At 42.8% G+C, this 15,658-nt stretch overlaps 2 protein-coding genes across 3 annotated transcripts; both read right to left on the reverse strand.

Moving 5' to 3' along the window:
* Nucleotides 1–2,183: 2,183 nt before the first annotated feature.
* On the reverse strand, nucleotides 2,184–3,122 carry LOC150061980 (olfactory receptor 2G3-like). The gene has a single exon (XM_090333776.1). The coding sequence runs from the start codon at nucleotides 3,120–3,122 to the stop codon at nucleotides 2,184–2,186; it is 939 nt and encodes a 312-aa protein (XP_090189902.1).
* Nucleotides 3,123–11,847: 8,725 nt separating this feature from the next.
* Nucleotides 11,848–15,431, reverse strand: LOC150061981 (olfactory receptor 2A12-like). 2 transcript variants are annotated; one of them, XM_090333779.1, is made up of 2 exons: nucleotides 15,423–15,431; nucleotides 11,848–12,777 (listed from the first exon to the last, which is right to left on the reverse strand). In XM_090333779.1, the coding sequence occupies exon 2, from the start codon at nucleotides 12,610–12,612 to the stop codon at nucleotides 11,848–11,850; it is 765 nt and encodes a 254-aa protein (XP_090189905.1). In that variant the 5' UTR covers nucleotides 12,613–12,777; nucleotides 15,423–15,431. The 2 variants fall into 2 exon arrangements, with proteins under 2 accessions (XP_090189905.1, XP_090189904.1); XM_090333778.1 differs by lacking the exon at nucleotides 15,423–15,431 and having other exon boundaries at nucleotides 11,848–12,795.
* Nucleotides 15,432–15,658: the final 227 nt, after the last annotated feature.

Below are 15,658 nucleotides of genomic sequence, written 5' to 3' on the forward strand. Positions count from 1 at the left end.
ATTTCTTTGATGCCAACTGCAGTAGGCTTTTCCTACATATTTATAATTGGGATTTCACATTTAAGGAATATACTGCCCATTTTCTGAGGTGTTTATATTTTTCTTACTCATTACTGAAAGCTTCTTCTAGGTTAATGATATTAACCATAAAAGTTTGTTGTAATTGCAGACCCTTCTTGATCATTTGCCTTTAATTTTTCCTGATTGTTTATGCAACACTCTGGCTCCTAGGTAGGTGGATCAGGTAATAACTTTGAGTACCTGCACTGTTGGCATAGTCAGATCCTGTCTTGTTATGAGGGAAACAAACCTACCTGTCAAATTTATTTCACGCAAGGCCAGTTGATTTTTTTTTTCAATGAAGGGTTCCACAGGCAGTCTACATCATCAAGATTCTGAGGCAAAAACACTTAAGAGAGGGATGCATGTTAGCTTATAAAATGCATTTATTTCTACGATCTCCTAGAGATTGCTTTGTTGGGTGTTAGTGTTTCTGAAGAAAAAAGAAGAGAGTATGAGTGATGCCTGATACTGTACCTCTTCAGAATGGTGAAACCTGGGAAAACAATTCATGTTAGAAAAGATTCTTTTTAAGAAATTTATTATCAGGGTGATGTACAGAGGGGTTACAGTTACATTTGTCAGGTAATGGGTACTTTACTTCTTGAACATTGATACCTCTTCCCATGTTCTTTTCCCACTTTCCCTCCCCCCTGCCCCTACCAATCATCTTAATTTTTCCCTTCCCTTCCCTATTTCTTTTTTTTTTGGGGGGGGGTCAGTCCTGTGGCTTGAGCTCAGGGCCTGAGCATTGTCCTTGGGCTTTCTCAAGGCTAGCACTCTACCACTTGAGCCACACCACCACTTCTGGCTTTTTCTATGTATGTGGGGTGCTGAGGAATCGAACCCGGGTCTTCGTGCATGCTAGACAAGCATTCTTACCACTAGGCCAAACTCCCAGCCCCTCCCTTCCCTATTTCTTTTCATTCTTTCCTTTTTTTTTTCCTTGTTGGTTGTGGGGATTGAACTCTTGGGCATTGCCCCTGAGCTCTTCATCTCAAGGCTATCGCTCTACCCCTTGAGCCACAGCGCCATTCCCAGTTCTCTAGAGGTTAATTGGATATAAGAGTCTCGTGAACTTTCGTGGCCAGGCTGGCTCTGAACCTTGTTCCTCAGATTTCAGCCTCCTGAGTACCTAGGATTATAGGTGTGAGCCACCCGGCTGAACTTGCATTTTCTTTTTTTCTGTCATGGGCCTTGAACTCTGGGCCTGGGCATTGTCCCTGAGATCTTCAGCTCAAGGTTACCCCCTATCTCTTGAGCCACAGTGTCACTTTCAGTTTTCTGATGGTTATCCCTTCCCTATCTCAAATAAACAAATTAACATATATACAATATGCCAGGTACCAAAGCCAGATATTGTAATAACATGAGATAAACCAAGGTAGGTGAAGAGAAGAGAAATAATTTCACATAACAAATAAGTGGATTTGGGGGCAGAAGTGCCTCCTAATCAAGAGACAGTAGGTTCAAAGCTCCCAATGATTCTTTACTCTCCAGGTTCCCTAAATTTTGCTTCTCAGGCTTCCACTATCCCCAGCCTTCCCATTCTAATGTCCCTCATTTCTTACTTTTATATGTACAGAATCTCTTTCCCTTGATATTACCAAAGCTGTAATTCCTCAACTTGAGGTTCTTAAAAAAAAACAACAAAGGGAGATAGAAAAATCAAGAGGTAAAAAATATTTTAAAAATTAAAGTACAAAAACAATGCTTATAACATAGCCCTTCCCCCAAGAGAATTCAATCAACCTTAAAGCCATACTCTGTACTATGCAATTTTAATATATCATTTAGTCATTACAACTTGCCTGAGAGAAAGAATTGCAAACCATGGGGTTATTACATGACTTCAAAAATGCATGTGCCTAGTAATTGGTAAAAATCATGCTTCTCAGCTTGTTCTATCTGGCATTAAAGTCCAGGCTCTGAAGCATTGCACTTTACCCTTAGAATAGAATAACATCATCACACATAATGCAGGAGTTGGAGTACCATTTTCCTTTCCCAGCCGGGTAAGGGGATCAGTTTATATTTTTCTATTTAGAATCCAGGTCTTCCTTTGGGAGTTGGTGATTGCAAGCCCTGCTTTGTTCAGCTCCTCAGTCTCCAGTTCTAACGCCTCACTCTGGACCCCTGCTCCATCCCATCAGTTTGAGGAAAGCCCTTTTCACATCCTTATTCCTTAGACTATAGATGACAGGGTTGAGGAAGGCTGTGGCAATGTTGTAGAAAAGGGCCATTTTCTTGCCACTGTTTGATAAGGAGCCAGAGCCAGGGCTCATGTACATGATGATGCATGGGACGGCAAACAGGGTGACCACAGTGATGTGGGAGGCGCAGGTGGAGAAGGCTTTGATCCGCCCCTGGGCCGAACGGATCTCCAGGATGGTGGCAAAGATGTTGACATAGACAATGACCACCAGGGACAGGGGGACCACAATGACATTAAAGCCTGTGATGAAGTCCACTTTGTCATTGAGGGATGTGTCTGCACAGGCTAACTTCAGAACAGCAGGAACCTCACAAAAGTAGTGGTCGATTTCATCAGGACCACAATAGGGCAAGCGCATGGCAAAGAAGGTATAGCATAGACCACCCACCACACCGTAGGCTGCGCATATACCCACCAAGAGGAGGCACAGCCTCCGACTCATGATGACATTGTACCTGAGAGGGTGGCAGATGGCCATATACCTGTCGATAGACATGATGGAGAAAAGCCAGGACTCAGTAACTCCAAACAGGAGGAAGATGTACATCTGGGCAACACATCTAGCAAAAGAGATGGTCCTCTTCTTGCTGAGAATATGCACAAGCATCTGGGGTACCGTGGTGGTGGTGTAGCACACGTCTAGCATGGCGAGGACACTGATGAAAAAGTACATGGGTGTATGGAGGTGTGAGTCCTGGTGGATGAGTGTGATAAGGAGGCTGTTGCTCACAAGAATCAGCAGATAGAAGACTAAAAAGAAGGTGAAGAGCAGGGGATTAGTCCTGGCGTTGAAGGTGAATCCCAGTAGAATGAATTCTATCACAGTAGACTGGTTGAGTTCCTGCATTGCGATCTGCCTATTTTCCAGAGTTTTAGAAAATGCGTAATGTCTGTGTCAAGAATGTGTAAGGAATTTGCACACTTATTGTTTCAGTTACATTCTATGATAGTATCAGGACTCTTTGGATCGGCAAGATGGAAGCACACATACACACCCACATACAAAGTTTACCACTGAGGATGAGTGATGCCTGGATTTAGCTCCGGATGGGGGCGAGTCTAGAGTTAGCAGTGTAGTCAATGTTCCATTCTGGGCTATAAATATCTGTTTCTCCTTTTATCGACACAGTCTTGTTTCATCTCTACTCTCGCTCACTTTCTGTTTTCTTTTGGAGCTGCAGAAATTCCTAAGTCTTATGGATAAAGATGAGAAGCATAGTTAGCACAATGATATTCATGATTTGGTTTACAGTTTTCAATCAATGTTGGGGTCAGGGCAACAGATAGTATTGAGGTTAAGGTCAATGCTAAGAGCAGTAAAGGTTAGAGTTAACAGTTAGTTAACTCTAGATTTAGTTTTCTCTGGTGTCTGAACTTCATATGTATTCATTCTGTCAGTCATCCAACAATTTTGCCAACATGATCACAAATAACACTGTTTTCCCTATGGGAAGGTTACTTCTCTAATTTGTTGAGAGGATCTTGAATAAATTGAATATAGTGCTATAAATAATTTTGGAATAACTAAAGGAAAAACAATAGGAATCCCAGTGCATACATACAAAGAGAAATGAATAGCAAATTAATAATGTATGAATTCTGCAATTAATTTTCTTTTGTCATTCTTTCTTTTTTCTTTTCTTTCTTTTTTTTTGCCAGTCCTGGGCTTGAGCTCAGGGCCTGAGCACTGTCCTTGGACTTTCTCAAGGCTAGAGCTCTTCCACTTGAGCCTTAGCACCACGTCTGGCTTTTTTCTATATATGTGGTACCAAGGAATCGAACCCGGGTCCTCATGCATGCTAGGCAAGCACTTTAACCACTAGGCCAAACTCCCAGCCCCTTGTCATTCTTTCTTAATTAGAAACACCGCACAAATTCTGTCCATCATACTATCAATATAGTGCCAATAGATTGGTTCTGCTTTGCTGATGGCAATGAACATAGGTAGATTTAAGAATGTTCCCTGTGGCTAGTCTACTTTTCAGTAGTGATTATCTTTCTAGTTCTCTGAGCCAGAACCTAACCTAATGAATTTTTCTCCTAACACACTCAAAATGTATTATGGTAAACCATGCAGAAGTATATCCATTAAAACCAAGTTGTGCCAGTGATTGTATATAGAGGTTCCCTTCTTAAATACTTGTTTGTTAAACATGACATTTGAAATATAATGTAAGAATCAATGTTAATACAGTCTTTTAAAAAAAACCCAAGTTTTCTGAGAGGGCAATTTGCTGGGAGGGATTTATGATGCAAGGCTGGTTAGAGCCCCTCAGCCTACTTCCTTACCTATTTCTGACTGGCTACTCCTGTTGATATTTTGGTCTCCTCGATTCCTTTTAACATTTTAATTTTTAAAATCTGTCACAGAGAACACTGAATATTGCATCTCCAGCAGGAGTTATTTAATGGGGCCATTTAATGTAGGCTAATTGTGACCTACAGATGTACTTTGTTTGGTGTTGGTATTTTAAACAATTCAAAGAAATATGCATTGTGGCTCCTTGGCTTGGGCCAGGTGGTGAGGGCTGTGGAGATAGAACACAGGGCGCCAGGCCCATGATCCCTCGTCCTTGGTCCTCAGATAGACAGTGCTTACGTGCCCTTCAAGTGAGATGCTCGGAGCTAAAACAGGCAGGGAGGTGTGCAGTGTTCTTAGACGGGCTGTTCCCTGAGAAGAAACCTGAAGACAGATAGTCCAAGCTGTTGGACTGGGTGGGCGTTTCACCAAAAGAAAATTTCTGCAAGAGTTGGGGTCCACTCTACCCACCTTGTTCTGGATAAGCATGGCCCCATGCTCCCCCTATTAATGAATTGTGGGTCCTTGGGCCTCAATTTGATTGCAACAAGTACAATCCTTTCATTTTATCAAAGCCCAGAGAGAGGGTGCAAGTGGGCTCAGGCCAGCAAGCAAGGTCTGAGCAGATTGTCCCCCGGTTTCTGCCCCTATAGTGCCAAGTGCTGCTCTCAGAGATGAGCTGGGATCTGGGATTAGGAGACAGAAAGCCTGATGCTACAAATCATATCAACTCCTGACATGAGGTCTTTAAACAAGGACCATGGCGCTGAGGCAACCTAATTCTTACCTCCAGCTTGCTGTTACAGGCTGACAGTGGGGGGTGCACAGAAGGCGACTGGTTCTCATTCCCCTGCCCCTAGGCTCCATCCTCCATAATGCACTTGCGTGCTCATCCAGAGCCTGTGGACTGGTTTCTGGTTTCAGTTTCCTTAGCTGGCTTGCCGAGTGCCTTAGGATCAGTTATGTGGCCTCTCAGAGCCTTGGATTTTGGCTGTCACAGTTAGGTTGGGGTGATAACCTGATAGCGAGAGACGATGGACACAGGAGGAAGAGATAAAAATGAGTGACAGAGATACAGATGACAGCAATAGAGACAGAGATAGAAGACAGAGGAAAATAGGAGGGAGGGAGGGAAGGAAGGAGGGAGGGAGGGAGGGAGGGAGGAGAGAGAGAGAGAGAGAGAGAGAGAGAGAGAGAGAGAGAGAGAGAGAGAGAGAGAGAGAGAGAGATATCTCGGCAGTGGAGACCAGGAGTAGAAAGAGTGCTGGAGGAGGATCTCAAAACGTGGGGCTGACTGTGAACAGAGGCATGCACTGGGGAGGGTAAGGGACAGAGAGCCAGGCTTCCTTGGGAGATCTGTAGGATGGGAGGTGGTGGTGGTGGTGAGGTGTTTTGTGAATCAGGGTTAAGGGGTGGTGGAAGATGGCAAGAATTGTGCTAAAGTGACACAGAGAACCCAGAGGAGAGAAAGAACAGCAGAAAGAATAAACTCAAGACCAAGACAGAGAATATTAGAGCAGCAGGAAAGATGAATGGGACAAAAACTTGGGAGACAGAGACACCCAGAGACAGAAAACAGAAGCGAAGGTAGAACAAGACGGACAACAAGGAAGAGAGGTGGAGAGATTTAAAAAGAAAAAACGCCCAGGGAAATGGATAAATAGATAGCATGGAGAGAAGTTGCAAGCAGTCACGCATACACACATGCAGATAAGAAAGGATTAGATAGAAAGACAGGCAAATGGCCACTGGGAACTCCAGACTGGCCTGGTCCTACCTGGGGCTTCTGACCAGCAAGCCTAGTGTGGGGACAGTTGGCAGTTCCCCAGGAGAGCTAGGGACACTGCGGTCCTGAGCTTATATTTCTACAGGAAAAGGGGTATGGGCAGGGCCACCTCAGACTCAGGTGGCTATTCCTGAGTGTCACTTAATTCCCAGGGCTCCAGCCAGAGCAGATCCTGTAGCCACCTCCAGCTCAGGAAGGAGACATCAGGCTCTTATGGGGCCTTGCCCTCCAGAGATGCTCAGGCCATGCCCTTTTCTGGAGCTGAAGGTGGGCTGGGGAGATGAGGCTCGCTGGGGCAGGAGTGGTGATACTTGTGGGCCGATGTGTGCTTCTCAGACAAGACCTCACAGCAGGCTTCCCCTCAGTGGCTCCCTCTTCCCTAGGAGAAAAGAAGGAAGCACCCTGAGCGATCTAGTCTGGTGGAGGTGGTGACATTGTCCTCTCTGCCTCCCAGGTCATGTGCTTAGGGCTGTTTCATTCATTGGACACTATACACAAACTATTTAGGGGCATTCATGGTCTGCAGACATATTGGGGACTTCAAAAAATAGAGATCATGAGAGATAAAAATAAGTAATTATTTAACTATTCATCTTTCATCAGTCGTCAACTACAATTCGTTAGCCTCTGATATCGTTACACACAAAGTGATGATATATGAGTTTTATTTAGTATGGAACACTTTAATATGTATTGCACAGCCCATACAAGAGTCAGGCAAGACCAGAGCAGGGTGGTCTCTTCCTACGATAGAAGGAAATGTCAGGATGTGCTGGAAGGAATCTCAGGATTAATGGGTGCCCACATCTGGCTTATATGATTTAGGATTCCTCTTGGACCCTCAGAGCTGGAGGGCTTTGCCTGCCTGCCCACCCACTAGGGATTTCTTCACACCTTGGGAAGATTCTTCTAGTATTCCCCTGGTACAACCTGGAGCCTCTATCCCCAAACACTCTGGGATTCTAGGTATGTGATCCATCCCTCTTCGCAAGTGGTGGGGCCTGAATTTGGCAGTATGACTGTCTGGGCCATCAATGTCTGCATTGCAGCTACAACCATTTCCCTGACCCTCAGCCTTGTTTTGGCTCCTTTCTTGCTCAGAAATCTTCAAGAATTCTTGTCTATGGAATTCATTCTCAGCTTTCTGTCTAGCAGCTGGACCACTTCTCGAGCCAATCCTTGTCTTGTAAATGCTCCATACTCTGTGGCAGCTCTCTGTCTCACATCTCATCATCTGGGCAGTCAGCACTTCAATCTTGGTTGCCCTGCTTCAGCACATCACCTGTGCCTCTATTTACCATTGCCCAAGAATGGAATCTGCCCAGGTGACCATCAGTGGATGAATGACTGTTATCATAGCCATGTTGGAGTTTTATTCATTCAGTAAGAATAATGAAATTAAGTTCCTTGCTGAAAAATTGATGGAACTCGAGAAATATTGCATGATTTCATGTATAAGTCAAATTCTCCTTTGAACCAGTCCTGACATCTGGATCCTTTGTGAGTGAATTCCTTGATGTGTGCTCACTTCATCAGCAGATGTGTGTTCCAGCTGTATTACATTAATAATTGTATACATTGGGGCCGAGAGTTTGGCCTAGTGGTAGAGTGCTTGCCTAGCATGCACAAAGACCCTGGTTCAATTCCTTGGTACCACATACATAGAAAATGCTGGAAGCGGTGCTGTGGCTCAAGTGGTAGAGTTCTAGCCTTGAGAAAGACCAAGGATCATGCTCAGGCCCTGAGTTCAAGCCCCAGGACTGGCAAAAAAGAAAAAAGAATTGTATACATTGAAGATCATTTCTAGTTTATTATCTTCATGAAAATGGGAAGTATATTCTTTAGCAATAAAAATATAAATCAAGGTGCTGGGAGTGTGGCCTAGTGATAGAGTGTTTGCCTAGCATGCACAAAGCCCTGGATTTGATTCCTTGGTACCCACTTACCCAGAAAAATCCAGAAGTGGTGTTGTGGCTCAAATGGTGGAGCACTAGCCTTGAGAAAACTTAAGGACAGTACCCAGGCCCTGAGTTCAAGCCCCAAAACCCCAGGACTGGAGATATATGTGTGTGTGTGTGTGTGTGTGTGTGTGTGTGTGTGTGTGTGTGTGTGTAGTGTGTGTATGTGAATCAATATGGATAAATGTCCAAGAACCTGTTGCTGAGAAGGGTAAAATACAGAAAAATTATACAATTAATAATTCTATTCAAAATTCATAAAATAGGCAAAGTTTTTTTTTTTGTGCCAGTCCTGGGCCTTGAACTCAGGGCCTGAGCACTGTCCATGGGCTTTCTCAAGGCTAGAGCTCTACCACTTGAGCCACAGCACAACTTCCAGCTCTTTTTCTGTGTATGTGGTACCGAGGAATCAAACCTGGGTCTTCCTGCATGCTAGGTAAGCATTCTACCTCTAGGCCAAACTCTAGGCCCCCCAAATAGGCCAAGTTTCTTTTCTGTGTGTGTCAATTCTGGGACTTGAACTCAGGATCAAGGAGTGTCTCTGCTTAAGACTAGTGCTCTACTACTTGAGCCATAGTTCCATTTCCAGCTTTTTTGGTGCTTAATTGGAGATAAGTCTCATGGACTTTCCTGCCTAGGCTGGCTTTGAACTCTGATCTTCATATCTCAGGCTCCTGGATAGTTAGGATTACAAACATGAGCCACTGGTGCTTGGCTGTATTTTCTGTATATTTCTTAAAATATTGATGAAAATATTAAAAATAGACACTGGAACGTTAACAGTAGTTATCTTCAGCACTAAGATAATAAATAGATTTCGTCTCTGCCTTTGTTTCCTAAAATGTAAGGACAAATGTACTACTCTGTAACAAAGAAAACCAATCATAAACTCATAAAAGATTATTTGCATTGTATGCAGTAGACAAAAAAATCTGTTCAAAATGTAGACACAAAAGGCTATGTTCAAAATGTACAACAAACTATTTTTTAACAATTAATATATACTAATAAAAAGACTATGAATAAATGTATAACAAACTTCAAAGCAAACAATATTCGCCATGGGTCGTTCACTGATTAGTACGTCACATGCATTATCTCACCTAATCCTCCTAACCACCTTCCAAGGCATATTATTTTCTTCCTACTTACAATTAAGGCAATGACCCAGAGAGGCTGGGCAACTTGTTCACCATCACTGAGTTAATAAGGACAGAATAGGGCTTGAGCCCTGAAGTCTAATTCTAGAGCCTGCTCACCACATGTTATTATTATTAACAGCCTTATAGAAAAGACATTCAACTCACCAGTCACTTTCAAATGAAACAAAAAGTGATATAATCACCTTTCATTTGTGAGATGGATAGAAACATTAGAACCTTTGGTAGAGATAAGCAACATCAAGTGTTGGCAGGTACAAGGATGGACTGGCATAAATAGTGGAAGAGTAACTTAAAAGCATCTAGTAAATTGGAATTCTCTTTGATCCTATGATAAACTTGACATCTATATGTAAATCTTAGGAAAAATATTCTAGGTGGAGAAATGCCCAAAGACATCTTGCCAATGTGTTTAAATGGTGAGAAAATAGAGGCAAACGAATATATAAAACAGGGAATTAGACAAATAAAAGGGGGTTGTTCAAAGGAACTGATAAAGCTGTACTTATTAAATGAGGGTGTCAGAAACATGACCTTAGGTCCAGTGTTTTCAGAGCCATACAGATACCATGCTACTATTAAAAATTTACACATATACCAAATGATTCCATGTATTACTTCTGGAACACAAGTGCATATAAACAAAAGTTTAAAAATAAGCTGTGGGACTAGAAGTAAGACTCAGGTGACCCTCTAACAAATATGAAGCCCTAAGTTCAAACCTCAATACTTCCAAAAATTAAATTAAAAATGGATTAAAAGCTGGGTGCTGGTGCTCACGCCTGTAATCCTAGCCACTCAGGAGGCTGAGATCTGAGGATTGTGTCTCAAAGCCAGCCCAGGAAAGAAAGTCCATGAGATATTTATCTCGGATCACTGACGAAAAATTATGAAAGCTGGAACTGTAGCTCAAGCAGTAGAGTGCTAGCCTTTAGGAAAAAATTTCAAGGACAGCTCCCAGACCCTGAGTTCAAGCCCTAGGACTGGCACAAAAATAAAATAAAATGAAAGCTGAGTAGATTTCAGTTTGAAGAGTGGTTAATTTATGGGAATCAGAAATAGTCAAAGGGCAGTTTAACTTAATGTGTTATCTAGTCTTTCAAAAAAAGAAAGGGTATCAAAGTGCAAGAAGTAATGTACCCACTACCTGATGAATGTAACTGTAACTCCTCTCCATGTTACCTGACAATGGAATTTAAAAAAAGAAACTTGAACAAAAGATGTTAAAATATTAAAGTGTTTATCTGGGATGTGAGAAAATGGGTCTTAGTTATATTCTTTTCTATTATCTTTCCATATGCCTCCTTATCTCTGTCTTTATTGTTGCTTTTTCTCTATTTGATATAAGTATGCACACTACATAGATACATGTAGATCTGGTATGCATAATATATATGCTTTTATGAAACATGTATTTGTTTTCCCAAAACAAAAATAAAAATTTAAATGTCAACTCTCAACGAACCAAGTAAAAGTCATTTTTACAAATTGAGCCCAGACTAGACCAATTATTAGTCATATTTTTTACACACATTCAACATAAATCTAGCTTAGATCTTATAGCATCTATGCAATAAGCCATGCCATATATTATCTATAAAAGCTTGCAAAGCCATAACAGAGGATTGTCACACTGGCTATTAATCTGCCCACTCTTTGTCATTTCACCTCAAACTCCTTTATTCTGTAGAAAAGCGTATGTACCTGTTAAACATTTGCCAAGGCTCATGTAGAACCTATATGCTTTCAGAAGTAAGACAGCACATGAATAACAACAAACCAATGGTCTGAACTGCAAAAGAATCATCTTTGCAAAGAAGTCCTTTGCTTTCAGTGTATGACTGTGTCTTTGGATAGTGGCAGATAAAAACATTTCCAACCATGGGATGGGAGTTTGGCCTAGTGGTAGAGTCCTTACCTAGCATGCACAAAGACCCAGGTTGGATTCCTCTGTACCACATGCATAGAAAAGTGGAATTGGTGCTGTGGCTCAAGTGGTAGAGTGCTAGCTTGAGGAAAGCCCAAAGACAGTGCTCAGGCCTTGAGTTCAAGCCCTTGAACTGGCAAATAAAATAAAATAAAATAAAATAAAATTTCCAACCAATGGTTGGCTGGAATCTTCAGTTAAGAAGTGGCCACACCCACCAAGCCATGAGAAAGGGTATCAATGTTTGTGAAGTAATGCACCTTCTATCTGGTGAATATAATGTAACCCTGCTATTAATCACAATAAAAATATATATAAAAAAAAGAAGTGGCCACATCCTCTGGCTGCTCACAACTCCAGAAAGACTCAGGTCTAGAAGTGGTGTATCAAAGAACTCCATTCAGTCTGTCAGTGAGCATGCACAACTCTAGAACACACTGGGTTATTGGGCTGTCACTCTATCTCCAAGAACTTTCAGAAAGGCCCCCTTTACGTCCTTGTTCCTGAGGCTGTAGATGATGGGGTTGAGGAAGGCAGAGACAACATTGTAGAACAGGGCCAGCTTCTTGTCCCGCTCTGGGTTATACCAGGAGCCAGGTCTCATGTACATGATCATGGCTGGCCCGTAGAACATAGTGACCACAGTAATGTGGGAAGCACAAGTGGAGAAGGACTTGAGCTTTCCCTGGGATGAGCGGATTCCAAAGATGGAGACAAAGATGCGGATGTAGGAAGCCAGGATGAGGGAGAGTGGGACCAAAAGGAGAATGAAACCCAAAATGAAGTCCAAGTGGTCATTAAAGGATGTGTCTGCACAGGCCAACTTTAGCACAGCGGGTACCTCACAGAAGAAGTGGTTGATCTTATACGGGCCACAGTAGGGCAGGTGCATGGTGAAGACAGTGTAGACCAGAGCCCCAGTGACACTAATGGACCAACAGATGGCCACCATTTTAATACAAATAAGACGGCTCATGCGTAAGGAATAGTGAAGAGGGAAGCAAATGGCAACATACCTATCATAGGCCATAACAGCATAGAGAACGCATTCAGCAATACCCAGGACCAAGAAGATGAACATCTGTGCTACACAAGCACCCCAGGATATGGTCTTCCTTGGACACACCATATTAACCAACATCTGGGGCACAGTGGTGGTGACATAGCTCATGTCTACCAAAGACAGGACACTGAGGAAGAAGTACATGGGTGTGTGAAGGTGGGAATCTAGGAAGATCAAGGTGACGATAAGACCATTTCCCAGGAGGGTGAAGAGGTAGAGCAGGAAGAAAAAGACGAACAGGGCCACTCTGCCCTGTGACTCACGGGAGAAGCCAAGGAGGATGAACTCTGACACTGAGCTGTAGTTCTCCTTGCCAAGCCTATGCATGACGCTCTGCCTGTGAAGGAGAGACAAGCATTCCCCTTTATTATCTGTTGCTAGTGCTGGAGGAAGGACCACAGATCTGACAGAAACCGAGCCACTAACACACTGTGCACAGTAGCTTCATGACCAAACATCTGTTGAGTTGAATGAAAACGAAAAGAAATCTAAGGCAGCTTTGCCACTGCACAAAAAGTCAGAAGATCTGAATTCAACCTGAAATAGTGAATGCCTGACGGACCACAAGACTTTCTCTGAAAGTCTTTTAAAAGACAAAGGACATAGGTGACATATTTTTTTTAAAGCAGGGAACCCAGCTAATCGTACCAAAGATGTATACTTGTCCCAAAATTATGACAGGAAGTCTGAGTCAGCAGGCTTGGGGATGCTACCAACCCTGAGCTACTCGCCTCAAGCCATGAAAGCTGAACTTATAGAGGAGACAAAGTAGAGGTTATAAGGAAATTCTAAAAGACTTGGAGGGAAAAAAAAACACACACAATTTTACTACTGACTCTAGGTTACGATCAAATACATTTAAAGTATATTAATATACACTTGATAATTTCAGATATTCATTGACTAGATTATGGGTAATATTTCTTAATATATTTTTAAATCAGTGACCCAGATTAATTCTCAAGATTACTCAATATCTTAGTTTATAGTATAGAAGAAATACATTTCTATAGTAATACTTGAAAATGCTGAATTATAATCTTGCTATGGCAACATTTTATTTGCACAATAACAATTATGGCATAAAATGAAAGAGAGGGAGAGTGAGAAAGAGAAGGGAGGAAGACAGAGAGATAGAAAAAGGGGACTGGTAGAGTTCTTGCCTAGCATGCACGAAGACTGGGGTTTGATTCCTAGGTACCACATACATAGAAAAAAGCCGGAAGTGGTTCTGTGGCTCAAGTGGTAGAGCTCTAGCCTTGAGAAAGCCCAAGGACAGTGCGCAGGCCCTGAGTTCAAGCCAGGACTGGCAGAGAGAGAGAGAGAGAGAGAGAGAGAGAGAGAGAGAGAGAGAGAGAGAGAGAGAGAGAGAGAGAGAGAGGGGGGGGGGGGGGAGGGAGGGAGGGAGAGAGAGAAAGAGAGAGAGAGAGAGAGAGAGAGAGGGAGGGAGGGAGGGAGGGAGGGAGAGAGAGAGAGAGAGAGAGAGAGAGAGAGAGAGAGAGAGAGAGAGAGAGAGAGAGAGAGATGCTGAGAAACACAGTGACCTTGTAGCCATGAGAAACACAGTGACCTTGTAGCCATGAGACAGTGACCTTGGCTTTCTCTTTGCAAGGTCCTCTGAGCCCTGTCTTGACTTTGTGTCCTAGACACAAGCAAGGGTTTCTATTGAATCTTTACAGTTATACTCCTATGACCAACTTTTTAATTCAGCCTTACCTGAGTGCCGTGTGACCTTGTGCACACTCTTTTTTTTTCTCATGCACACTCTTTCACATCTGTTGACCTCAGTGTCTCCAGTTGGTAAATAGATGTAGTATCTATGACCTAGGAGTTGGACAAAGTGAATATAAGCTACTGTATGGCAAGATGTTTCAAAAATACAAACTATGAGACAAATGCAAGGGGTTAGTTTAAGTGAAATGAATCTGGAAATCAGAATTGTTGGGGTGAATCCTGGTGTTTGCTGTGTGATCTTGGCTAACTACATAGCCTCCTCTGAACTGCCCAGCCCCATTTTTGAAAAAAAATGAGGCCCTGGTATTTGATGATCCCACAGGGTTCTCCCACCTTAGACATTTCTTTGACAGCAGGCACATAAAGCTGAAAACCTGTGACCAGCCTGATGGTTTGAGCATCACAAGAACAGCTGGGCTGAGCCAGATGGTATGAACCTGGGTTGGATTGGGAGAGGTAAGCCCAAAGCATTGGTGAGAACTTAGTGCATAGATTCAGAGTTGGCACTGATAAGTTTGGCAGACGCTTTGCTTCCTTCCAAGTGGAGACTTCTACTATGGAGCTGCTTTACAGAACATGCTCAATAAATGGTGGCAATTTAGATAACAGGTAGCTGTGTGGAAGGAGTCAGGCAAGAAGAGGAGCAGAAGCAATCTCCAATCCCAAGGTTTCAGCAGATAGGTCTAAGGCCAGGATCAAGACGACTGAGTGTCTCAGCATGGAAATCTGGGAGAAGAACAGATGTCAGAGGCCCAGAGGGCCTTGGAGCTAGTGGCTCATCTTGTAGTCCTAGCTACTTTGGAGGCAGAGTTCTGAGGATCCCAGTTTGAAGCCAGGCCAGGCATCAAAGTCCTTGAGATTCTTATATTCAATTAACCAGGAAAAAAAGTGAAGGTGTCAGCCTTGGGCAACAAAAGCTCAGGAACAGTGCCTCATCCTGGTCCTGGAGTTCAAGCCTCAGTACTGACCAACTGCCCTCCCCCCATCACTGTTTTTGGTTTCTGTATCCTTTGTCTTGTATATAAGTTTAGCTGCTTTGGAGAAGGAAAGGGAAATCACAGAAACAGTGAGACAAAGGGTGAATCAATTCAACAGTGATACTCACTAGCTATTATGTTGGAAATGAACTTTATAATTTGGGGAGGGAGCAGGGGAAGTGAGAGAAAATTAGGGAGGGGATAACACTGTCCCAAAAGAAATGTACTCAGTATCTTACTTACATAACTGTAACCTCTCTGTACATCACCTTTACAATAAAATTTAAATTAAAAAAATCAGATTCGGATGTGTGCTCTGAGTTTTACAGTTACACACCCATGACCACCTTTTTAAATTCAGCCTATCAATGATCATCAGCAGATGGAAAGAGAAAATAGCTCAGAAAAGGAAAGCTTAGAACAGTAAGAGCAAACCTGGCATAGCTCAGAGTCTTGACATTACAGAGAGGAGCTTCCAG

This window comes from Megascapheus bottae, chromosome 6 (genome assembly GCF_031878675.1).
Source record: "Megascapheus bottae isolate mThoBot1 chromosome 6, mThoBot2.hap1, whole genome shotgun sequence".
NCBI classification, from domain to species: domain Eukaryota; kingdom Metazoa; phylum Chordata; class Mammalia; order Rodentia; family Geomyidae; genus Megascapheus; species Megascapheus bottae.

Bases quoted from the DNA above. Each gene is read 5' to 3' on its own strand.
- LOC150061980 (XM_090333776.1), bottom strand. From the start codon at position 3,122: ATGCAGGAACTCAACCAGTCTACTGTGATAGAATTCATTCTACTGGGA.
- LOC150061981 (XM_090333778.1), bottom strand. From the start codon at position 12,795: ATGCATAGGCTTGGCAAGGAGAACTACAGCTCAGTGTCAGAGTTCATC.